At 43.0% G+C, this 25,233-nt stretch overlaps 1 protein-coding gene across 2 annotated transcripts in view; it reads right to left on the bottom strand.

The window, feature by feature from the left end:
* The window catches only part of CNTRL (centriolin), a 159,948-nt gene that overhangs the window by 87,423 nt on the left and 47,292 nt on the right, over positions 1-25,233 (bottom strand). For both annotated transcript variants that reach the window (XM_077479161.1, XM_077479162.1), the window contains 5 exons: positions 13,052-13,205; positions 8,337-8,557; positions 6,033-6,209; positions 5,820-5,954; positions 2,269-2,414 (listed from right to left, as the gene is read on the bottom strand). In XM_077479161.1, the coding sequence (XP_077335287.1) occupies positions 2,269-2,414; positions 5,820-5,954; positions 6,033-6,209; positions 8,337-8,557; positions 13,052-13,205 (833 nt within the window). The remainder of the gene's footprint in view (positions 1-2,268; positions 2,415-5,819; positions 5,955-6,032; positions 6,210-8,336; positions 8,558-13,051; positions 13,206-25,233) is intronic.

Genomic DNA, 25,233 nt, shown 5'->3' with positions numbered 1-25,233 from the left:
AGTGTTAGAATCACAGATACTCTGGAAAGAATGGGGCACCTATGTAAACATCCTTGAAGGCATTCTGTGCTTTGAGATACAAGATGGGGTCGATTTCCCTTTTGGGTTTGAAGATAATGAACAGTTTGGACTAAAACCCCTGAAACTGTTCTGTCACAAATGGTGGCAATGACACCATCATCCAATATGCCTGAGAAGGCTTGATGGAGACCTAATCTGTACTTGAACATAGGAGGGCTGGAGGTGAGAAACTGAGATGGGGGCAGGGAGTGAAACTTCAGGTTGCAGGACTGGGATGCCACCTAAAGCCGCGTACACACGGGCGGACTGTCTGGCCAACTTAGTCCGTCGAAACACATTTCAGCGGACAGTCCGCTCGTGTGTGGGCTTCAGCGGACTTTTTCAGCGTGCAGTCTGGCGGACTAAGTATTTCGGAATTTCCGTAATATTGTCCGTCATACTTTGGTTTCAGCGGACAATCCGCTCGTGAGTAGGCTAGTTAGACGGACTAAGTATGGCGCATGCTCAGAAAGGATTTACACGGCGGAAGGTTGCATTGCTGTGTATTGGACGTCCTATTTCTAGTCCCGTCGTACATGCTGTACACGTCATCGCGCAAGCTTTCGACGGACTGTTTGTGCATCCGTGTGTGGTCAAGTCCGTTCATTCGAAAGTAGGACGGACTGTCCATCGGATCGTCTGACGGACTAAGTTGGCCATACAGTCCGCCTGTGTGTACGCGGCTTAAGTGTTCTACAAAGGTTAACACATTTTTTGAAAGTAGGGGTGCACTTTCATGCAGAGGAAGGTCTGTCTAAGGATTTGGCAGAGTCGAGTGGCAGGTCCTGCAGGTGAATGGGGAGCAAAGCTGGGAGGGTCTTGACCAGGACAATTTGGATAATCTTAGATAAACGGCCGTGATCAGCTGGGGAAAGCTGTGTATCAACGATGAGATTATCGTACAATCGCTTCAAAAGAGGTATTTATCATTGGCTCAGAGTGCGATCGAGTCGAATCAGCTTCAAAAAAGTTATGCATATGGATTTCTTCTTTAAAGGGTAAAATAGGTTAGTGTTAAAGCAGGGATTTTAGTGTTAGAGTGGATTTCTACTTTAACTGTGAATTATGGTCTTAGAATTGTTGCTTTTACTCCAGTGTTAACAGTGTTATCTCACGTGTGGCACAATTTGATGTACATACCATTGGCATGCCTTGGAAATGTGTTTGCATTCTGGTGTATACAGAGAGCTTTTAATTTTAAAATGAGATTTGAACAAAAAAAATTTTTATTTTTTTTATTGAATTAATTTTACACATTTTTTCATTAACCTTTATTGCTATTACAAAGGGGCTCCCTGGAGGAGCACTAGAGCCAGGAAACCACTGCGGAAAACGGCAGCAGAGGGCAGCGTCTGTGGATCCCTGTAAAAGTGATCAGGCTGCTCTAGAACTACCTGGATAACTTTTACTTGAAAGACGGGAGACGGGTATACTCAAATTATACATGGCTGGAATAGTCAGCACAGCGATTCATTCCCCTTCCACTATGCTCTGTGCAGAGTTTCAGTTACAGAGAGGGAAATCCACTGCTCTGCAAAACCATGTCACAGTATGTATTAAACATTGTTAAATTAAAGCGGAGGTCCACCCTAAAGTGGACCTTCCGCTCATTGGAATCCTCCCCCCCTCCGGCGCCACAATTGGCACCTTTAAGGGGGGGGGGGGTGCAGGTACCTGTACAGTATAGGTATCTGCACCCACTTTCGGCGTAGATTCTGCAGAAGGTACGCCCCTTTCCGCAGAATCTACGCCCCTTTCCAAAGGTCCCCCGCTGCCTGCTGGGAAACACACGGATCCCAGAGACAGCGGGGACCATCCTCATTGCACAGCGCGACTCGCGCATGCGCAGTAGGGAACCGGGAAATGAAGCCGAAAGGCTCCACTTCCTGATTCCCATACCCAAGATGGCGGCGGCAGCACCCGAGAGACGATCGAGAGATCGGCTTCGGGTGCCGACATCGCGGGCGGGCTGGGCGTGTAAGTGTCATTATTTTAAAAGTCAGCAGCTGCAGTATTTGTAGCTGCTGGCTTTTTTTTTTTTTTTTTTCTATAAAAAGAAAGAAAAGTAAAAGTAGCTGCTGGCTTTTAAAAAAAAAAAAAAAACGGGGGACTCCCGGCGGACTCCCGCTTTAAACAAAAAAATGATCAATTCAAAGCCAAACATTTTATGTTATAATAAGGTTGTTGTTACAATGCCAAGTAACTTACCTGACTTCTCCCACTCCAGTCTGCAGCTTTCTCTTTAGTTCTGACACCCGGGTAGTGATCTGTTCAGGATGTACCATGTTCTGCAGGGCGTCATTCAGCTCACCCTGTGCTTTCTTCAGCTGCTTCTTCAGCGATTCATTTTCTCTCTTCAGGGGAAAGATGACAGGGAAATAGTGACCGAAAATGTCCTATTGTTACACCTGAAGGCATGAATAATGCCAGGAGCAAAAGAATACAGTGGTGCAGTTCTCAACATCTAAGTACTTTCACTGTATAACCCACACTTTCTTTTTTGCAGTTTTTATAAATTTGACCTACCAATAATTCAACCCCACTAAACAAAGCGTACTTGGCTCACAGGAGTCTTTAAAAAGTGATGTTTGTATTTCCTCAGAGCAACCACTGAGGCCGCGTACACACAGGCGGACTGTCCGCCCAACTAGGTGCGTCAAACAGTTTGACAAACAGTCCGTTCAAAATTAGCATGAACGGACTTGACCACACATGACGAACGAACAGTCCGCTGAAAACTTGCGCGATGACGTGAACGGCACGTACGACGGGACTCGAAAAACGACGTCCTATACACTGCAATGCAACCTTCGGCGTGTAAATCCTTTCTGAGCATGCGCGGAACTTAGTTTGACGAACAAGCCTACACACGAGCGGACTGTCCGCTCAAACAAAGTTTCAGCGGACAGTCTTACGGAAATTCCGAAAAACTTTGTTCGTCAGACTGTCCGCTGAAACTGTCCGCTGAAACTGTCCGCTGAAGCCCACACACGAGCGGACTGTCCGCTGAAACACTGTTCAGTGGACAAAGTTGGGCGAACAGTCCGCCCGTGTGTACGCGGCCTGACGTTAGACTTTATCCAGCTGTCATTTCTTTACTTTCAATTTGATTGGAGAGCATATTTAAAAAGTGAACTATCAAGGACGCTCTAATCCATGAGGCCGATTCTGTTTTAAAGTAAATTCATAATGTATTAATTTATTAATGTTGTATTGAGGACTTGCTGCTGACCAGCACATTACCCAGAAGGAGAGTGTAGGACACAAGTATCTCTCATTAAAACAGATGTTGGAAAATGGATGTATTTGGCTAGAATAGAAAAACGATAAGTGGAATCATTCAGTGACCCACCCAGTCACCTCTAGACATGTGCATTTCTTCTACACAAGACGGAAATAAGAGTGTAAGAAATATTTTTGATGAATATCACCATTTATTGTTTATTGAGCAATTACAGCTCCAGCTACATTAGAACAATTAAAGTGGTTGTAAACCCTTACAAACCACTTTGACCTACAGGTAAGCCTAGATTAAGGCTTACCTGTAGGTCCAAGAAATATCTCCTAAATCTATATGGTTTAGGAGATATTTGCCCGAAAACAGGCACCGCTGTCTACGGCGCACGCGCCGTAGACAGCGGCGTGCAAGCGCACTGAGCGCAGCATTCTTAGCGACCGAGCTGCCGCGTGTGTCGGCTCCCGTGCGCATGCGCGGGAGAGACGTCATTGCGGCTTCGCCAAATGACAGCGGCGGAGCTGCGAGACCCCACCAACAAGATGGATGCGGCGAACTACAGGGGACAGCGGTGACTTCGCTGGCTCCTGTGTCAGGTAAGTGACACATAATGGGCTACTATGCGATGCATAGTAGTCCATTATGCTTTACCTTTGCAGGGAATGAAAGTGGAAGTAAACTCATCAGGGTTTACTTCCTCTTTAAAATTCCAACTACATTAGGAAAATTATTAGGTGAACTGCAATGTTACAGGATACAGGAAATATCATGGATGTGCTTGATTAAGCAGAGCGGTCAGACTGTAGCTTGATGGAACTGGGGCCTTTTCGTTTTTATTACGTGCAATACATCCTCTTTACATTTTTTTTTTCAGAATACCCATTTGCTTTCATATTTAGAAAAGGCCTAGGTATGTACAATCTCAGTATGCTCAGGCAATAAGAGGGTTAGAGAATTCCTGGCCTGCACAGTCACACTGCAACAGGATACCATTGACAAAAGCCCTGGCAGGGTTGGATGGCTCTCTGTTGGAATTTGAATGACATTCGTTCAGGTTTGATCAATGCATCTACAGAAAGACAAATGGGGTATAGGGGGTGAGGAGAGTCTGGGGTCATTTCTGGGATCATGTCCAGCAAGCAGAAGTGCCTGCTGCAAAAGATCACTGTTTATGACCTATATTTAACATGCATCCACATTAAAGTGTTACTAAACCCAGGACCCTGCATACACTATATCTGGTCTCCCACAGTACACAGATCATGGAAATGCAATAGTTTTTGTAAATATAAACGTCTAAATACTTCTTCTCATCAGCAGTTAGAGAAGTCTTGTGAATTCTATTGGTGCCTGGTTAAAGCTTGTAGGAGGAGTTTTCATTCTCCACTGACTGTATTATGAGGCAGCAGGACCCCTGACCCTCTGTCTTGACAGTGCCCAATGGCCGTGCACGGATCACATGCACTCTCCCAAGAGAAAAAAAAAAAAAAAACAACTCTAGCAATACACACCAAAATGAACATGTGCAGCTTGGGGATGGTAGAAGAAGGGGAAGAAAAGAGAAGATAGGATCAAACAGCCTTTATACACAATGCAGAGGATTAACCCTTAGGTTTCACAGTGAGTATAACAAGCATGCTTTACTGCGTGTGTATCTATAAAATCTGTCATCTGTATAGCACAGACAACCAACAGCAAGAAGAAGAGTGCATTACAGGAACAGACAAATTAAGAGATTAAAGTGACAACGCCACAAAGCATGGAGGCTGCCAGTGTAGACCTCCTTCTGAAAATGCTAGATACCTGGCTGTGTCACAATTGGAGAGTTCCATATTGGCAGCCTCCATTAAAAGTAAATTGAACCCTCTATTTAAAGCAGCTAAATAAATTTCAAGTGCATCCAAAGAAACGGTTTTCAAAGTCTTACAATTAGCTTTCTATAGAAAACAACCACAGTAGTAGAATAAAATAAAAAAACGGTCCCCTGCGAGCCAGCTGCAGAGCGGGATAGTTGCTTTCAATGGGGGGTCTCTCTGCTGCAGTCCGACATGCCCCATTACTGAGTGAGAGCTGGAGCTCTCCATTCAGCTTGCAGCATGAACTTAGCCGATTGCAGGGCTATAGATCTGGCATAGCAGGGTGTGTCTGCAGAAAGAATTCTCCTTTATTACAGAGCAAGAGTCCCACTCCACAGCTGTAGGCAGGGGGAAAAAGCTTTTTAAATGGCAACTGCTTAAAATAAAAAATAAATAACTAAGACTTTGTACACCTTTTGTTTTGACGCACTTGTAATGCAGTTTAAGGATTTAAACTGGAAGTTCAAATGGACTTTAATCTCTCATAACAGTGCTCCTTTAACATTACTGATCCTCTTCAACGTAAAACATTTGAGAAAAGTTCAGGGTTTTGTGTTGCTTTCATAACACTGCAGTTACTGTGGTCATACAAACTACATGCACCTAAGGGCTGTGTATTTGTCAATGTATATTGTCCCATTTGTGCACACTGCAACCACATGACTCACCTGCAGCTGCTGAAGCTGATACGAAAGCCGTTTGCTGTCTTTGTCCCTCTCCTCCAACATGTGAGCCTTAGTCAGTGCATTCTCTAGTTCTTGCCGGTCTCTCTCCATCTCAACTTTCAGCGCAGAACTCTCCACCTGTAAAAATATCACACACAGGATTGGCATTTCCTCCACTTTATAAACCATCATCAGCTCAGTCATATGGAAGCTTACATGTCCTTGCAGCTTTTGCCTCTCTAGCTCCTGCTTCAGTTGTCTGATGTCTGCTTCTCGTGATCTGAGCTGCTCCTCCATCTGGGTTTTATAAGCACCAACGTCGTCCTGAGCCTGGCAGAGAGATTCGTTCACCTCCTGTTGTTCTTGCAGACTTTGTTCCAACTCCTCGATTTCCTAGAATCACAAAAGCTAGGCCTCATTCAATGGCAAAAACAGGGTCAGCACTAAACTATGATGGAATCAATGCAGAACCTGTAAGGTAAAGAATGAAGGTGCCTATAGACATAAGGTGGCAGTCAGGTAAAAGATCTTTCCATAACAAACTCATCCTGGGGGCAAACAATAGAAGTCAGCAAGTTAAATTCAACCCAGCCAAATGCTGCCCCAAAAAGGATTGCCTGAAGAGTTACGAGAATACCCACAGACACACAGTTGTTTTATTTATATCTAGCTATATGCAAAACAAGACGGTGAAAGCTTTTGTAATAGATCAAAATACAGTTTATTTATAATTGCCCAGTTACCAACTGTAATTTTTCTCTCAAGTCAAAGGAGAATCTGACTGGTCGCTAGGGACAATAATGAGTGACACCCCCCCTCTCAGACAGTTGCTAAGAAAGCTAAAAAATATCTTTGGCTTAATGAAAGCTGAATGAAAGTTGGGCTATTTTCTTTTGGATGGACAAGTTAGAATAAATCCATCAAATTTGAGAAAATCCGTATCCCAAAATGAGACTCGCTGGATTTATGACCTTGTGAAACTGAGTCCAGTGGGTCTCAATATAGACACCGACTTGAACTGCTTTATATCAAATATTTAATCATACATGCCCATCCATATCAGCTCTTTTTGGATTTTTAAAGTAATTTTAAGTACATTAACGTTTTTTTTTTTTTTATTATCCACCATTTTTACCCGTATTTATTCATGATAAGCCTATATTTGATTTTAAGTTTTTGAAGTTGCATTGAAATGTCTGGGCCATGGAGGGTGTTGTGCAATGTATTTGTATGAAGGAGTTTTTAATTACCATTGTGTACAGTGGGGTGGCATAGAATGCATTGCATTGATTTCCCCTATAAAGAACATTGAATGATTAAGATATGTAATTATTTACTTGTATTTATTTACCACCTGGCTCTCATGCATATAGTGGCGAGAGGCCTGATTTTTAGATATAATGGCGCATTGCAAGGTGTATATATATATATGTTAGGACATAGCAATAGGAAGTAGACTGTCCGGTTTTTGGATTGAGTGTTATGGGCTTAACCCTTTTTGTGAGTGGAGGTGAAGCTGGTTGCACCCTCTCTTGAAAATGTCCACTGTCTATGACGAAGCGTGTTGGAGAGAATGTATGGTGACGTCACATCTACTCTGGAATAAGCAAACATCCACGCTGGATTCAGAACAGCGACGCTTCTTGGTACAGGGGATTCTTGTCTTTACCTGTGCAAGTGCATCTATGTTTTTTACTCCATGGAAAGTTACCCTTTTCTCTCCATTGCATTTGTCAATACCTTCTCTGTGTGGTGGGTGAGCCTTTGATACCTACATAAAGAAAAACAGCCGGATCGGTGCTTTAGGGGTGATACAATGCTTTTTTTTTTTTGGCCCACTTGGTAAAACATGGAGTCTATTCCATTTATTCCATAGTATGTGCTGAGCTTGCTGAATCATTGTATTGTGAGTAATGCAGCACTCTGTAGCCTAATGCTACGTACACACGAGCGTAACGTCCGACAGAAAAAGTCAGACGGAAGCTTTTCATCGTATATTCCAATCGTGTAAAGGGGTTAGAGAGGGAAGAAGAGATCAGCGCTGTGCATGGCTGCATCTTTTCTCCCCTCACTTCCTCTTTACATTCGAGTGCATTTACACTGCATTCGAGCAGCATCAGGAGCCATTGGCTCTTGCTGCTGTCAGAGGAAGTGGGGGACGGGCCTTGCCGTGTGAGTCTATGGAGCGTGGCTACGTAGACACACAGCTCAGAAGTGTGGGGACCACCTCTCCCCATAGTCAGCAGCTGGTTATGGTAGTCCCGCATTAGAGCAGCCAAGATCGCCACCGGAGGAGCAAAGAGGAGGATCGGGGCCGTTCTGAGCAATACTACTGCACAGAGCAGGTAAGTATAACGTGTTTGTTATTTTTATAAAAACTAAAAAATGTAGTTTAGTAACACTTTAAGTGCAGTCATAAGTAAAAATAGAAAAAATGTAGAAACACTCATAGTGCACCTGGTCTTGTACCCTCAAACCCCAATTAATGGGGAAAAAAATACATTAAGATACATGATGTACCTTCTTCATATTTTCTGTGTCCTCTACCGCTGCCTGCAGCCTCTCCCGCTCTTCCTCCAGCTCTTCCAGTCTCTGCAGCAGGATTTCCCGCTCAGACTGCAGCTCTCGACACTCATCATGGGCTTGCTTGGCCTGACCCTTCACGCTCTCCAGGTACTCCTGTAATCCAGAGATGATCCCTTCAAGATCTCGCTTCAAGACCTCATTTGCTGCTATTTGGCCTGTGTACAATAGACAGATCATTTAAAAAACTTTACTATAATCTAAAAAAAACTAATTTTAGACAAGCTTTGTCTTCATATGGTAAAACTGACTAAGAGCAACAAGTGATGCTCTGCATTGGTTATTGGCCTTGAATGTTAGGGTACCAAGTGGCTTTGTAACACATGAAACAAATCTGACATTGCACAGAGTGCTTTGCCATAGTCTCAGACCTGTTTTTATTGAGATGGAAAGGAATTACATAAACCACCCAATTATTATCAGAGGGTACAATCATGTGAAATCTACCAATGTGTCATAAAATATTTCACCAAACTTCCATAATCTGAATATCCTAAAACGCAAGCACAGAGTCAAATGTTCACCATGCTAATCCTGCAACATTGGTAAATGCTGTCATTAGGGCTGAAACAACTAATCGATTAATCGTCAACTAATCGATTACCATTTTCATAATCGATTAATCGGCCAGTAACATAATGGGGTTAAAAAAAAAAACTAAAATGAGCCCTTTATAGTACAAAAAGAGCAAATAATTGCTACTGTAAATATTACTTTCACAGTTCTACAGTAAAAAAATGAACCCCTTACAGTAGTGATTATCTGCTTTTTTTTTTTACTATAAAGGGTTAATTTAAATTTTTTTTAACCCCATTATGTTACTAAATGTCTTAGACCTGGTTCACATCTATATGTTTAATGGTGCTTTTTGAAGAAATGCACTACAGTTCATTTACATGGGTTCTTATGGGACACGTTCATATCTGTGCTTTTTTTCATCCGCTGCGTATTTGGAAAGGGTCAGGGACTTTTAAACGCAAAATGGTGCTTCTTTGGTTCAATATACTTCAATCGAGAAGCTGCAGAAAATAATGTAATGCGTGTTTGAAGCAATTTGTGTTTTTTTAATCTGCCCCAAAAAAAAAGCAAAAACGCAAATTACAGTAAAATCACGTGCGCAGAAATAAAAAAAAAAAAAAACGCACAGCAAAAAGCCCTGCAGAAACAGATCAAAAGCAAACTGCGTAGGTGTGTACCGAGCCTTATGCTGGCCACACGGATCAATTTTCAGATGAGAATATTCAGTCAAAAAATCTTTGTACATTCGCTGAATGAACTAATTTTGTTTGAAATTTTCACTTGTTTTTAACATTCTGTTTTTTAAATGAATGTAATTTCTGAATGAAAACCACATACACGGTCTGAAAATTACTTTGACCAAGCAGTTTTCTATTATTCCCAAATTTTCCCGTCACTGTGGTTGAAAATGAACGTCAATTTGACCCACTTTTTTTTTTTTTTTTTAAGGTTATTCACCAATTAATCGAAACAATAATCGGCCAACTAATCGATTATGAATATGGGAGCGGGTACCCGTTTTTGACAGGTACCTGTTCCCACTTTTGAGAGATCTTACTGTGACAAGATCAGTTGGTAGTTCAGCCCCCCTTATCCTTCACGCGCCGCCTGGCACTTAAGAAAGCGCAAGCGCAGTAGGGAACCGGCTGTGAAGCCACAAGGCTTCACTGCCGGTCTCCCTTACAGGAAATAGCAGCGACGGTGGCAGCACCTGAGAGCCGATAGATACATTGGCTGGAGTGCCGACATCGCTGGATTCCGGGACAGGTAAGTGTCCTAATAAAAGTCAGCAGCTACAGTATGCAGAACTCTGCTTTAGGTTAAAAGTACTCTATATCTGAGTTGAAAACCTTAGCCTGAGGAAGTTAGATTCGCATATTTAATCTTATTTTCGTGCTCCTATTTCACATAGGCATTACTTCTAGTGACAAAACAGCAATCAGTGATTGACTGCTGAGTGAAAATTACTTACAGGATAAGCCAACTCAGAATGTGCCATGTTTGGCACTCATTGTGGGTCTAAAAAGACACAAAATGTATATTATTGTGGAAGAAACAGTAAAAGTAAAAGGCACTGTGTAACACAAGTAAGCTGGACATGCCATAGGAGTATGTAACCATACTTACAGAAAGATGATCATCATATTCAAATGTACAACTTAAAAAACATAAAATATATATTCCTAGCCGATTAACAAAAGTTTACCAGCATTTCCCTTCTACAGAAGTTGGTTAAACGTTGGACTTCTGTCGAGCAGGGGTGACCACACACTGAGCAAAATCCAGCTGATCACTACTAAACCAGATGAATTTCGGTCCTGGTATGGCCAGCTTTGGAATAACAGTTCTGCAGTGTTTTTGTTCAGAACAACAGACTTTACTGCACACTCCAGAGGAAACGGGCTTGTGGGGGTTTCAAAGGCATTTTAGTGTTTATAGACCACACCCAACTGTAACTAGAGAAATTACAGAGGAAATGAATTCCATCCATCATAAATCCAGCAGTACTCACATATGGAGAGACATATAATAAAAGGCACTCGATACAAAGGAGTTTCTACTAACATTATAAATGTCTCCGAGTAGCTTTCTAAGGATTAAGTTAAAACCTTAAAATACACAGCTGACCTCTCAGGGATCCCAGGAAAGAATAACCCGAGGGCCGTTCACACCACATGCAGTCCAGTTTTGTTTCTGAATCAAGAATGCATGGACAGTAACTTTCATGGGTTTCAATAGCAACGTTCACACCATTGCAGTACGTTTAAATACAGTTAACCACTTCAATACCGGGCACTTAAACACCTTCCTGCCCAGACCAATTTTGAGCTTTCAGCGCTGTCGCACTTTGAATGACAATTGCGCGGTCATGCTACACTGTACCCAAATGAAATTTTTATAATTTTTTTCCCATAAATAGAGCTTTCTTTTGGTGGTATTTGATCACCTCTACGGTTTTTATTTTTTGCTAAACAAGTAAAAAAAGACCTTAAAATTGATGGGCACTGATGGGGCTGCACTGACGGGCACTGATGAGGTGGCACCAATGAAGTGGCACTGATGAGGTGGCATTGATAGGCACTGATAGGCAGCACTGATGGGCAACACGGATGGACACTGATAGGTGGCACAAATTGGCACTGATAGCTGGCACGGATTGGCATGGATAGGCGGCACTGATAGGCGGCATGGATGGGCACTGATAGGCGGCATGGATGGGCACTGATAGGCGGCATGGATGGGCACTGATAGGCGGCATTGTATTTATTGTTTTGTACTGATAGATGCCAATCAGTGCCAAACAATAATGCATGCCAATCAGTGATTGGCATCCATTGTGGGCACTGATTGGCATCCCTGGTGGTCTAGGGTGGCATACCTGGTGCTGGGCATCCCTGGTGGTCTAGTGGCGTCCCTGGTGGTCCAGAGTGGGCATCCTCGGGGGGATGCGCTGATAATCGATCAGCACAGACCCTTCCTGTCAGAGGAGCAGCCGATCGGCTCTCCTCTACTCGCATCTCACAGACGCGAGTGAGGAAAAGCCGATCAACGGCTCTTCCTATTTACACTGTGATCAGCCATGATTGGACATGGCTGATAACGTGGTAAAGAGTCTCCGTCAGATACTCTTTACTGAGATCGTAGTTGCGGGGTGTCAGACTGACACCCCGCAACAACGATTCCTGCGATGCGCGCCTCCGGGGGCGTGCAGCGGCTCCAAATCCTGAGGACGTCATATGAAGTCCGGTCAGGATTTTGAAACAACTTTGCAGCCATCATTTGCCTATAGGGCGGGCGGCAAGTGGTTAAAGTAGAACACGCTGCATTTTAACTGCAAGGAGTTGCACTGTAAAATAGCAAAACATATCAAAAAGTGTGCTGTGGTGCGATTCAGAATAAATGGCAATGCATTATACCAACACTCAAAATATGTGTGACTGTAGTGCAATAATGTGAATAGGACCTTATACCAGGGTGGTCCAATGCAGAACATTTAATGTACACACGCTAACATGCATTGCCTTAAGGTAGGGTGACCAGATGTCCCCGGTTTCAAGGGACAGTCCCTGGATTGAGGACACTGTCCCTGGACCAAGTCTGTCCCCAGTTTTGACTTCAACAGGAGCTGGGGCAATTTTCAAAGACAGTGCAGAATAAAAAAAAAAAATCTGAATTACACACCCCCCGCTCCTACTAGCTTAGGGGGTGTATTTTTTCCATTATCTGTGTCCCTTTCTGATTAAATGTGCTGAACAAGAGCGGATGGACCATTTCTTCAGTTGCCGGCACATGCCCATTCAGCTCCACTCACATGTTCTTCTGCCTTGGCTCAAATCCCGGCCAGCTGCCTGCTTATCTCCTTGCCTTCCCCAACAGAGTCATTTCCTCCGCTCCCCACCCAGTAGTAGCCGGGGCCCCCGAGAGTGAGACCTGAGAGGCTGTGAGGCCGGCGGAGGCAGCAACGGGCAGAGAGAGGCAGCTGAGCTCAGCTGACGATGTCCAGCAGCAGGAACAGAGGGGAAGCGGATCTTCAAGGCTTCAACACAGGTGTGCCGTCACTGCTCTCTGCATTGTTATAGTAATGTCGCACCTTTTTGACACACTGACCTTTTCCATATCACCAATATACAGACCTTCTGTCAGCTGTTGCTCCAAGTCTTTTATCTCCTCGGTTTCTCTGGCAATACGGGACAGCATCTCATCCAAGCGCCCTTCCAGCTGCTTGTATTGTCTGTCCATCATCTCCAGCTGCTGCTCTTTACTGGCCTTTTGGGCACGCACATGGGCCTGCATAGAAAGCATATTGTGTATTAGAAAGATGCCTGAAATAAAAACGTTCGTTATCAACAGTAAGCAATCAAATGCATCTTTTCAATTTATTTTTAAACCTGCACAATATGCAGCAGTAGTAATTTTCAGAAATTCAAAATAAAATGCAACTATACTGTAACTTTGAAGCATAGAGACTGCCTGAAAAAGCTCCTGTAAAACCTACAAATCTACATTTCGAGTCTCCTCTATAATGGTTCTGCCAGGTAGTCACTGCATTATTTCATTTTGATGATGCCTTTATCTTTTCATCAGACAAGAATATTTTCCAAATGTTCCTGACACTCTATACAATGATCTTATAGTAGAAAGCTAAAATATCCTTCATTACTATAATTAAAAAGAATCATCTAACAGATGGTTCTGAGGAAGCGAGTGAAACATGTAGACTGTAGCTTCCCTGCTACAGATTATGGGGCTCTCAGTATGACACAGTGTAGTATTGACCAAGCTTTGACCAACTGTGCATGTGCTGATTTAAGCTGGAGTCAGAGCAGACCTGTGCGATTCTGGCTGCACAGCGCTACACCTGCGAGCCTTGGCGTCTCTGGTTGCAAGAAATCTGGGCCACGCTAATCCCCATCCACCAGGCACCAACCAGCTAACAGAGAGTCTGTATGCCCCTATAAGCACAGTCAAGACTGGGGTATTTATGCCCCTGTATTATACTACTGATGGGATAACTGTCTTGTCAAACTTCTGGTTGCTGGACTCTCCTGTATGGAATCGGTGGAACTTATGGTGCCTTGATAAACGATTGGAGAGGAATGCTGACATTCGCAATATTTGGCCCTGTTGTTAATTCATTTACAGCTAATCTAGCATTTGCAAGAAATAAGAATACTGCAGCCTTTATATGTACCCTACTCGGTTGTAGCTCCAGAATCCAGCTACCTTGTGCAACCAATGTTCAGCTTAAACTTTATTTCCCCTTCCCTAGGGATGAATGGTTATGTCCATGAGCTATTGGATCACTATTATTAACTGAGTGCAGAGGTCTTACATCTCACAACACTTTATTTAGCTATGCCATGAGCATTCATTGACCTATACTTTTTGTCTCTCTCTTAAGCCCCGTACACACTATCAGATTTTCTGCTGAGTTTTTCCTTCATATTTACCAAAACCATATAATATGAGGTCAAACCTTAGGAGTTTCAATGTGTATGCAATCAGGCAGGCCCTTCTACTACATAGTAAACCTGAAGACAAAAACCAGAAGAAAATCTGATAGTGTGTATGGGGGTTTACAGTTATTTATGCCCTTGAAGCTTAAACATCCTTCAATCACACAGTGTAATATCCTTGATAAGCTATTTGGAGCGGTAACCATTACCTGCAGTCCCCATGTCATTTAATGTATTGTTATAAACTAATTGGGTATGGTTATGCATGCTCAGCTTTGAGCTTGGAAACACCGACAGGAGTTCACTGCGGTATGGTATACAGCAGGGGTAGGCAACCTGAGGCCCTCCAGCTGTTGCAGAATTACAAGTCCCATCATGCCTCTGGGAGTAATTGTAACTGCCAACCTTGCAATGCCTCATGGGAAATGTAGTTCCACTACAGCTGGAGGACCCCAGGTATACAGTACATCCTATGTATTATTTGGTCTACTGTGAGTCCAGACTCTGTTGTTTTTATGTTATGATAACATTGTCATTTGTAGTTTTGGGTTTAAGGCATTATGATGCCATTTTTCAAAATTTGGAGTCCATAATAAAAGTAATATTTTTAAATATTACCATTTGTGGCCACATTAAATACCTACTTTGGGGTCTCTTTCCCCATTGTTTGTTAAAACGCAATATGCACTATGTACACTGACCCACACCCCATGGGTGTAATAATGGAATAATTAATTCTCCCTTTTCTAGGTTTCACCTGTTGAGGCGACACACATTTATTGAATTTTTGTGTCACACCCACACAAGTAGTATAGGGGCCCCAGAGTAAAGCGTAGGAAAAGACGATGCGCTGGAAAGATGAGGACTCGTAGGTATGCATCTATTGTGTCTACCAAAGCTGGAAGGAAGGCAATGGTGGGTTCCATACAGAATTTGAGCTCAACTCCTGAAAATGTTGATTCAGAATACATGAAAGGGCTCAGTGGAGATTTGTTTAGCTGCACAGTGACATAGGAAGGTTGGAGGTAAAAAACAGAGGAGGGGGCAGGGAGCAAAGCTCCAGTTTGTAGCCCTTGGTGACCACCTCCTGCACCCAGGCGACACAGATGCACGTAGTCCAGGTAACTGCAAAAGTTAACGAATGTCCTCCCACTCTGGTGGGGGCTCACTTTCAAGTCCAAAGATTAGGTTGACTTTGAGCCCCAAACCTTGCAGCTGGACTGGAAGCCAAGCTTTTATTTTATTTTTTTAAAAGGTACTTTGAACAATCAGCCAGGGTTTGGCAAAGCAAGGTTAGAGCAAAGATGAGTGAAAAGCAAAGCCTGCAAGTAAAAAGGGCGTTCTAGTGGGTCTTCCAACTATTTATCAGTTTGAGTGCCAGATCTACAGTGGGGACAAACCACTTTTTAAAGTGAAAAGGGTACATGGCCAATAAGCACTTAAGGGGAGCAAACATTGTGTTTTATCACTATCCATACATAATTTGGAACAGTGGATGCAATGGGAATGTCTTAAGGGCTCTAAAGGACCCAAGAGTGGAAATAGCACTGGTAGAAGCAACAGGCTGATCCTGTAGTATCAAAGTGGTATTCACCACATCAACAACAGCCTCTATAAATTTGTGAGAAATTGCAGAAAAATTCAACTCCTCAGAGGCAAACACATCAGGCAATGACTGGAGTGATTCAGAATCAGACAGAATATAAGCGGCTGAAAGCTGAGAGGCAGCCAAGCAACAGGTAGATCAGATCCAGAAGATGAAGGTGTGGGAGCACGTTTGTGGTCTCTGAGCCCAAAATCAGCAAATAACTTGGTGATTTGAGCCATAAAGTCTTGCATGAATATAGTAAAAACCTAAGTGGGGAGGGCAGAGCAATTGGTCACACATGGCAGAGCTATAGAAGACTGCAAAGATGTAAAAGATTCAAGGAGCAAAGGGTAACAGGATACAAAGCCAAAGGCAGTGGCTGCATGAGTGTGCATGCTGCAAGCACCACAGGAGACATTAGTAGAGTGTGAGATGGATCCCCGACTTAAGTGTCCCCCATCCCTAGATCCCAGTGCTGCATCCTATGTTTCCAACCCTTCCCATGGAAAGTACTCCAACACTAACTTGTTGCAAGAGCAGAGGACTTGTGAACAGTTCAGAGTCTGAACATGGTGCCCTACATGAAAACCAGGGCCTGAATGCCACTTCCAGGCTATACCCACAATGCCCAGTCCAGTAGGGTCTAAAAGCCAGACTGAGGACAGAGTCACAATAGATAGCTGCAAATTGGAGAGATCAGCTCTAGAAGCAATGTAAAAAAGTCTTGATTGTAGAAAAACGGCTGAAGAGTAATGCCACGTACACACGACCGGACTTTGAGGGACTAGGTCCGACGGTCTTTCTGATGGACTTTCGGCAGAGTTCCGACGGACTTTCCGAAAGGAATGGACTTGGCCACACACAATCACACCAAAGTCTTCGGATTCGAACGTGATGACGTACGACTGGACTAGAATAAGGAAGTTCATAGCCAGTAGCCAATAGCTGCCCTAGCGTCGGTTTTTGTCCGTCGGACCAGCATACACACAAATGGATTTCTCGGTCCGGCGGAGTTCCGGTGGAAAAATTTAAAACATGTTCTATTTCTAAAGTCTGCTGGATTTTTGGCAAGCAAAGGTCCGATGGAGCCCACACACGATCGAATTGTCCGACGGACTCGTTCCGTTGGACCTTTGCTGTCAAAAAGTCCGGTCGTGTGTACGCGGCATAAGACAAAGCAGAAAAGTTATGCTGGTAGTAGAAAGGGTTATATGGTTTTTATTTGCAAGTATCCAATCCCCCTGTTGGCAGCAGTATAACCCAAAGGTGAAGAAGGTCTTCCTGCCTCTTTCAATCTTCAGGAAAGAAATTACGGTACTGTTTTACCACTATACTAGTATGTAAGAATCCACAGCACAATCATTTGCAAGGGAGGATACAAATCAATATAGACTTCCGTCTGGTAAATATATTTCTGTTCTATACATCATACCTAAAAGATAGACAGTTATGGAGCAAAGAAAGTGAGGGACGAGGAGTTGGGTTCTAGAAGGACATTGAGGTACAAAAGAAGGTTTAGGGTACAACAGTTGGACAAAGTGGCCATTGGGGACAACAGTGGCACAGACAGGGATTGGGGTATCAGAGTTACAGAATGGGGATAGGTGTAAAACAGGGGATCATAGGAGATTAGAGGTACAACAAAGCTTGTGGGTACAACAAAGTGGGCAACTGGAGCACAAATAGGGTTAGAAATTGATGTGCAATAAATGTACAGAGGAGGGATTGTGATATATACACAATGCAATACAATTGCAGATGGGACACAAAAGGGGATTGATGACCAATAGAAGTGCAGAGGGTACATTAGAATTACAGAATGGGAAATGAGGCACAATAAAGAAAAGCACAGAAGATGAGGGGAGAGGTGAAAGTCAGGTTAAAAAAAAACTGATTTGAAAACTTGAAGTCTGTGAGATAAAATAAGCTCTGATAAAAATTAAAAAAAAAAGTAACATAAGCAAAATGGAAAAATTTAAAGCGCAGTTAATCATATACAAATTCAAAAACAGAAACACGAGAATAAATCAATTCTTTGTGCCAGCTGTTCTCTGCTAAGAGCTAGTTAATTATTAATGACACACAGAAGATGTTAAAATGATAACTGTGTGTATAGACAGAAGCTGAAAGGGAGATCATATACTTATGCAGACATGTACGTCACAGGCACTGCAGAATAAGCCTTGCAATACTAGAAGTCGTGGAACCTCAGATCCCAGCTATTTCAGCCTTCCAGAGCTGCACTTTCCCTACTTTACACAATTGCATAATAGTGGTTCCTGGCTTTAGCATGGAGTCAGCAGTCTGGCAAATGATTAAACACAGCCATAGTTTAAATGACCAGTCTGCTAAAAACAACTTGCCAAATTCAACAAATACTTGACATATGCACGGTCCTAAAGCCTAAATTCATCATTATTACACATGCGCCAAGCTACTTGCTCGCCATACTGCATATTCATATTCTTGAGGGCCGCTTCACACCAAGAGTGCACAGGAACGTGGTGCACATTCCTGTGTTCCCCTGCAGTGCGACTTTCAGCCTATTCATTTGAATAGGCTGAAATCACACTGGATTGCACAAAAAGTACTGCATGCGCTATTTTTGAAAAGCACGTTGCACCAAATCGCATGCTTCTGCAGTACCATGTAAGCTGGTGCCCACAAATGCACAGCGTTTGCGATGCTGCTAACAATGTATTGGCACCCGTAGCAGATCGCAAAGGCTGTGCGCTTTGAACGTGGTGCAGGAAAGGCGTATAGAATGCGCGTTTCCCCACATGGTGTTATGGTTGAACCTGCCCTTATTACCTCAGTAGTGCCAGCTCCTGAAGAGCATGCACTATGTGTTTTTGCATTTAAATTCCTGGAACCGCAGTTTGGTTTTGGATTTAATTACTCTAAATTTTGGCCTCAGTATCAGTCTGGCTGGATTGCTCTGCGTTCTGCTTGACCATAGGTGGCACTGTCATCCCTGGCAGGTGCTAGAACGTAATCCAGTTGGATGCATTCGGTGCCAGTTCTCTTTCAGAACCAGCCCAGTGGGGGTTTCACTCTTGCTGTGCATTCTGGGAGAGGGTACTTAAGGTGCTGACGTCAAGTGCTTTGGGGTTCCAGTCCAGAGGCACGTTCTGGCTGTTTGGTCCTGGTCCTCCTGACCAGCCCCCAGGGCTCTCATGGCCTGGGGTGCGGATCCACCCGACTCCAAGTCTCTGGGCTGGCTAGCCCGAGGCAAAGTAACTGAAAGAAGGATTCTAAGGTGGTCCGGTGCCATCTCAGTTTGTGGAGAGGCCCAGCAACTGTGAAAGCATCCAGGGGAGGACTCTTTGGGAGAAGGCCACGCAAAGATTGGCTTCTCAGCAGGAGCCTGGAGGCCAAGTTGGAAGACCCCAAGCGAATCTAGTTTCGTGTGGTATCGCCGGACCGGCTGCAAGATCCTGGTACCATACGATGGTTCTCCGAGTTGTCTACATCTTTCAGTTCTATTCAAAGTGTTCTACAGCAAGTCTGTGGCAGAGACTTTGATTGAAGCACTCTATCGGCTGCTAGGCCTAATGAGAGAAGGACTATCCAATAAGGGTGAGGATCCAGTTGTGAATGGCTATTCTCTGGATTTCCTAATGTGAGAGACTCTTGTCTGTTCGATTTAATCCAAGAGTACCTGGACTTTCATACCTAAAACCCTCTAAACCTACTTTGAGAGACTGTGTTTCGTTTATTTCTTTTGCAAATAAAAATCCCTTAAGAGGATCTGGCGTCAGTCTCTGCAGTTCTTGGGCCATCTACCTCGGGAAACCCCTAGACACACATGAGGTGAAGAAGGTAATGGTTAAGCCCAATTAAATCAGCCGCACCTTCGGGGAGTCCGTGCTACACCTCATTTAGTCTTTCTGGTCTCCACCTATTGTTTCTTTACCCATTTTACAGATTTCTTTGGGTGATTTTTGCGCACACCAAGATGGATGCTGTTATCACCTTAATCTGTCACTCGTGCGTGTATTGTGGGAATCGCACATTTAAAAAAAATAAAATAAAAAATCTTGAAAGGATGAGAACACTTCAGAAAAAAAAAATATTTATAGTTACATACATAGACGGGGTCACAATTGCTTGCTACGTTCAAACATATATAAAAAAAAAATATTATATATAAATATATATATATATATATATATATATATATATATATATATATATATATATATATATATATAATCTCTTGGTAATGTGTACTATTTGATAGTGTAAGTAATGGGAGAAGCTGATTGGTTACCAAGGGCAGCATACTTTCTTTCATCAACAAACTGACAGATGTTGCTGAGGATATAGATATATAGATATAGATATATAGATATATATTATAATTTCAGGAAAATAAAAAATAAAATAATTTTTTTAGAATATATTTATATAATATATTCTAAAAAAATTATTTTATTTTTTTGATATGTTTGAACACAGCTTGCACTGCAAGCAATTGTGACCCTGTCTATGTATGTACCAATAAATATTTTTTTCCTGAAATTATTTCCTGTAATATATATATATATATATATATATATATATATATATATATATATATATATATATATATATATATATATATATATATATATATATATATATATATATATATATATATATATATATATATATATATATATATATATATATATATATATATATCTCCTCAGCAACATCTGTCAGTTTGTTGATGAAAGAAAGTATGCTGCCCTTGGTAACCAATCAGCTTCTCCCATTACTTACACTATTAAATAGTACACATTACCAAGATTCATACCATAAATATATAAGAACCGTATGCATAGTTCGAACTATAAATATATAATCAAGCAACATGTGGCAGTGCAGGGGATGTAAAACAAAGCATGTAATGCCCGATATGCCCCAAGCTGCCCTCCTGAGGCACTACATGCACCAGCATGCTCTTCTAGTCAGGATCACCAGCTGCTACAGTTACAAGTCCTGGCACCTATTGACAGCTATGGCCATTCCCTGCAAAAGCTGCTTAAACAGCACACTTTGACTTGTAGTTCTTTAGCCCTGGTTATGTAAACAAATCCAAAAATCTTCTGCTACAAAAGCTCATCATTTTAAAATTTGCCGTCAATTTCTCTGCAACTTTTGCAGCTCAGGAAGCAGAATGAACTACACCCTCCACAGCAACAAGACAAGACAAGTTTTAGTAACTTACAAAGTTGTAGCCTACAGCAGCAGGGGTGAGACTATCCCTGCCTGGTGATCCTCCATGTACGCAGGGCAGGAGGACAGAGCCCAGTGCTGGGTGTCAGTCTCCTCTACCACAGCACTCTAACAACTTCCTCATGTCATGGTGAAATGGAGGAAACTGCTCGCCCAGTATCCTGAGCTCCGAACCCCTGATGGTTTGAAATCACAACACAGGAAGCCTGAGCAGTCAGCCAATCAGAAGCCAACATCCCCCAGTGCCCCTCCCCAAAGACAGACTTGAATTGTTCTCTGTCTTGTAACACTCATCTACAATGTATCCATTTATAACCCTGCCCTGGATGGGGGCCACTATTCACCATAATACACAGTGCTGGGTGTCCTCAGTCAGATGTGAGCACAGAGGATGAACACACACTGATTGCTCCCAGCAGGGCTCATTATCTGCGAAAGTTTGTGTTCTACCAGATCATCAAACCTAGTGATAATAAACAGTGTGATGATGAAATCCAGATTTTTTTTTTTTTTTGCACTCGTTCTTTATTATATATAGAATAAGATGTTGCAGGGAACAAAGCAAAAACCTAAGATATAGTCTGTTTTTAAAGATAAAACAGTACAAGCTGGTTCAAATAAAATGCATTTTACAATAAAAAAGTTACCAGGTACACACCTACATACCAGTTACATATATGTTTTATCAATGCCAGTTTATGCATATCTGTTATGCCCTGTACAAACAAGATATTTGGGGGGCATACCCTAAAAAATGCATAAAGATGGTGCTGCCATAAAACCATACAACAGAACAATAATATTACAGCGCACACATGCAAAACTAACATTTACCTCCAGCAAGGCTTTTTAAAAACACCTAGACATTTTCAAAAAACATTATCAAAAAATATGGGGATTTGGTCACACCATATTGCTATACAGTGCTTAAGCCCACTTATGCCGCGTACACACGAACGAATTGTATTGCCGCGTACACACGAGCGGATTGTATGGCGTACTTAGTCCGTCATACAATCCGACGGACAGTCCATCGTACTTTCCACTGAACGGACTTGACCACACACGGATACACAAACAGTCCGTCGGAAGCTTGCGCGATGACGTGTACAGCACGTACGACGGGACTAGAAATAGGAAGTCCAAGACACAGCAAAGCACCCTTCCGCCGTGTAAATCCTTTCTGGGCATGCGTCATTCTTAGTCCGTCAAACTAGCCTACTGACGAGCGGATTGTCCGCTGAAACCAAAGTACGACGGACAGAATTTAGAAAAAACCGAAATACTTAGTACGCCAGACTGCACGCTGAAAAAGTCCGCTGAAGCCCACACACGAGCGGACTGTCCGCTGAAATGTGTTTCGACGGACTAAGTACGCCATACAGTCCGCCCGTGTGTAGGCGGCATAAGACGTACTTAGTCCGTCATACAATCCTACGGACAATCCGGCGTACTTTCTACTGAACGGACTTGACCACACACGGATACACAAACAGTCCGACGAAAGCTTGCGCGATGACGTGTACAGCACGTACGACGGGACTAGAAATAGGAAGTCCAAGACACAGCAAAGCACCCTTTGGGCTCCTTCTGCTGACTTTGCGTTAGTGGAAGTTTGGTTAGAGACGATTCACGCTTTTCAGACTTCAGCTTAATTCGTCCGTTTTTGTTTTTTTAATTTATTCTCAAATTGGAATATTAATCATAGGATGAGGATGAATAAAGACATTTGTGATAACTCTGTGTGAATATAAGCAGCAAAGCAACTTCACTTTTCTTGCATTATGAAGAAGAAAAGAATGTGCTATATTAAAAAATCACAAAATTAGCAGCATGACGAATATGCTAGCTTCAATGCGAACACTAGTTTTACAAGACAGAGCGCTTCCGCCCTGTAAATCCTTTCTGGGCATGCGCCATTCTTAGTCCGTCGGACTAGCATACTGACGACCGTATTGTCCGCTGAAACCAAAGTACGACGGAAAGATTGTTGTGCAAACCGACCTTCTTAGTACTCCGGACTGCACGCTGAAAAAGTCCGCTGAAGCCCACACACGAGCGGATTGTCCGTTGAAATGTGTTTCAACGGACTAAGTACGTCATACAATTCGATCGTGTGTACGCGGCATTACTGCGACAAAGTACCCCATGATTAGTGGGTCCTACACTATCCATAGATTGGGAGATCCTGCTTCTATGAACCATGGGAGCTACACTCCTCTATATGGGAGAACATGAGGTCTCCACCATGACACAGGTGGTCACTAATGAGAGGTACTTAGTGAGGGAGTGGGGTGCTCCACCCAAGTCTATGGATAGTGTAGGACCCACTAATCATGGGGTACTTTGTCCATGATTGGGACAAATCATGGACATTTCCCAATGTGCACCCCCTGGGGCACATGAAGTGCGTTTCTGAGAGGAAGTCCAGGAATGCCCCCCCAGAAGTGGAAAGCTGCGCTGTAGCCGTATATTGGCTATAGCGCACTAATAAAGTGGTTAAATATATCACCTACAGTACATATCGTCAAAAGATTCAGAGAATGAAGAAATCTGTGCGTGCAAGAGACAAGGCTGAAAGGTCGATATTGGATGCCTGTGATCTTTTGGCTCTAAGATGGCCCTGCCTTAAAACAGGCATTGATTCTGTGATGGACATCACTGCATGAGCTCAGGGATACTTCCAAAAATCACTGTGAATACATTTTGCCTTGCCATCCAGAAATGCAAAGCAAAGCTTTATCATAGAAAGCATAATACATATCTGTACACGGTCCAGAAATGCAGCTGTCTTCTCTGGGCCAAAGCCCCTTTGAAATGGTCTGTTGCAAAGTGGAAACTTGTTTTCTGGTCAGACTAATCAAAATTTTACATTCTTTTTGACAACCATAGGTGCCGCATCCCTCAGACCTTCAGGCTTGTAACCAGTGCTCAGTTCAAAAGCCTGCATCTCTGATGTTATGGGGGTGCATTAGTGCGTATGGTATGGGTAGCTTGCACATCTGGAAAGCCAACATCAATGCTGAAAGCTAGATCAAGGTTTTAGAGCATATGAAAAATGACTGTGAGCTGCCAAAACCTAACTCTACAATAAAAAAAAAAAAACAAAAAAAACCACAGAGCTGCAGCAAACACAAAATGTGTTCCCACGCCAAAATAAAGTCAGGGCCGGAGCTACCACTAGGCAAACTAGGCAGCCGCCTAGGGCGCCCGGCCACTGGTGTGCCTACTCTCTTCTCTCTGCAGCAAGCAACTAAGTCTCAGCATTAGCAGGTGGCCACCTCTCCGTTCGCACATAGTGTCAGAGGCGCAGCAGCGGCGGAGGACTGTGTCTTTGTCCTGACTCCTGAATGAATGGAAGCAAGCAAACATTCATTGATGGGCACTGGTAGGCTGCAATGATGGGCACTGGTGAAGTAAACATTCATTGATGGGTGCTGGTGAGGCTGGATTTGATGGGCGCTGGCGAGGCTGGATTTGATGGGCGCTGGCGAGGCTGCATTAGATGGGCGCTGGCGAGGCTGCATTAGATGGGCGCTGGCGAGGCTGCATTAGATGGGCGCTGGCGAGGCTGCATAAGATGGGCGCTGGCGAGGCTGCATTAGATGGGCGCTGGCGAGGCTGCATTAGATGGGCGCTTCATTAAAAAGGTGGGGTATACATGGGCAGGGCAAAGGAGGTGGAGCTGGGAGCGGCAAAAGGTTTTGCCTAGGGTGTCAAAAATATTTGCATAATAAATAAATACATGTATAAAACTCTTATAAGTAATATAATAAAACATTTAAAAAAAAAATTGTTCTATTGCTGTTCTACTGCTCAAAACACCACAAATAAAAGTGAACACTCAAACCACAAATGTAATTACTCGTGAAAAACAAAAGCCATACATACAATGTGATATTAAAACATACAGAGCAGTACTCCACCCCAAACTGAAAAACTCCACAAATCATAGAACTGTAATAAAATTTAAACACTTGAATGTCCACTGTGAAACAAAATGTTGTGAGAAACCTTTTGTGATTAAAAATTGCAATCCGTGCTCCAC

This window comes from Lithobates pipiens, unplaced genomic scaffold, assembly GCF_037356315.1.
Source record: "Lithobates pipiens isolate NorthernLeopardFrog02 unplaced genomic scaffold, aLitPip1_a1.2 Scaffold_14, whole genome shotgun sequence".
Taxonomy (NCBI): Eukaryota; Metazoa; Chordata; class Amphibia; order Anura; family Ranidae; genus Lithobates; species Lithobates pipiens.
This window is presented reverse-complemented; position numbering and strand designations above follow the sequence as displayed.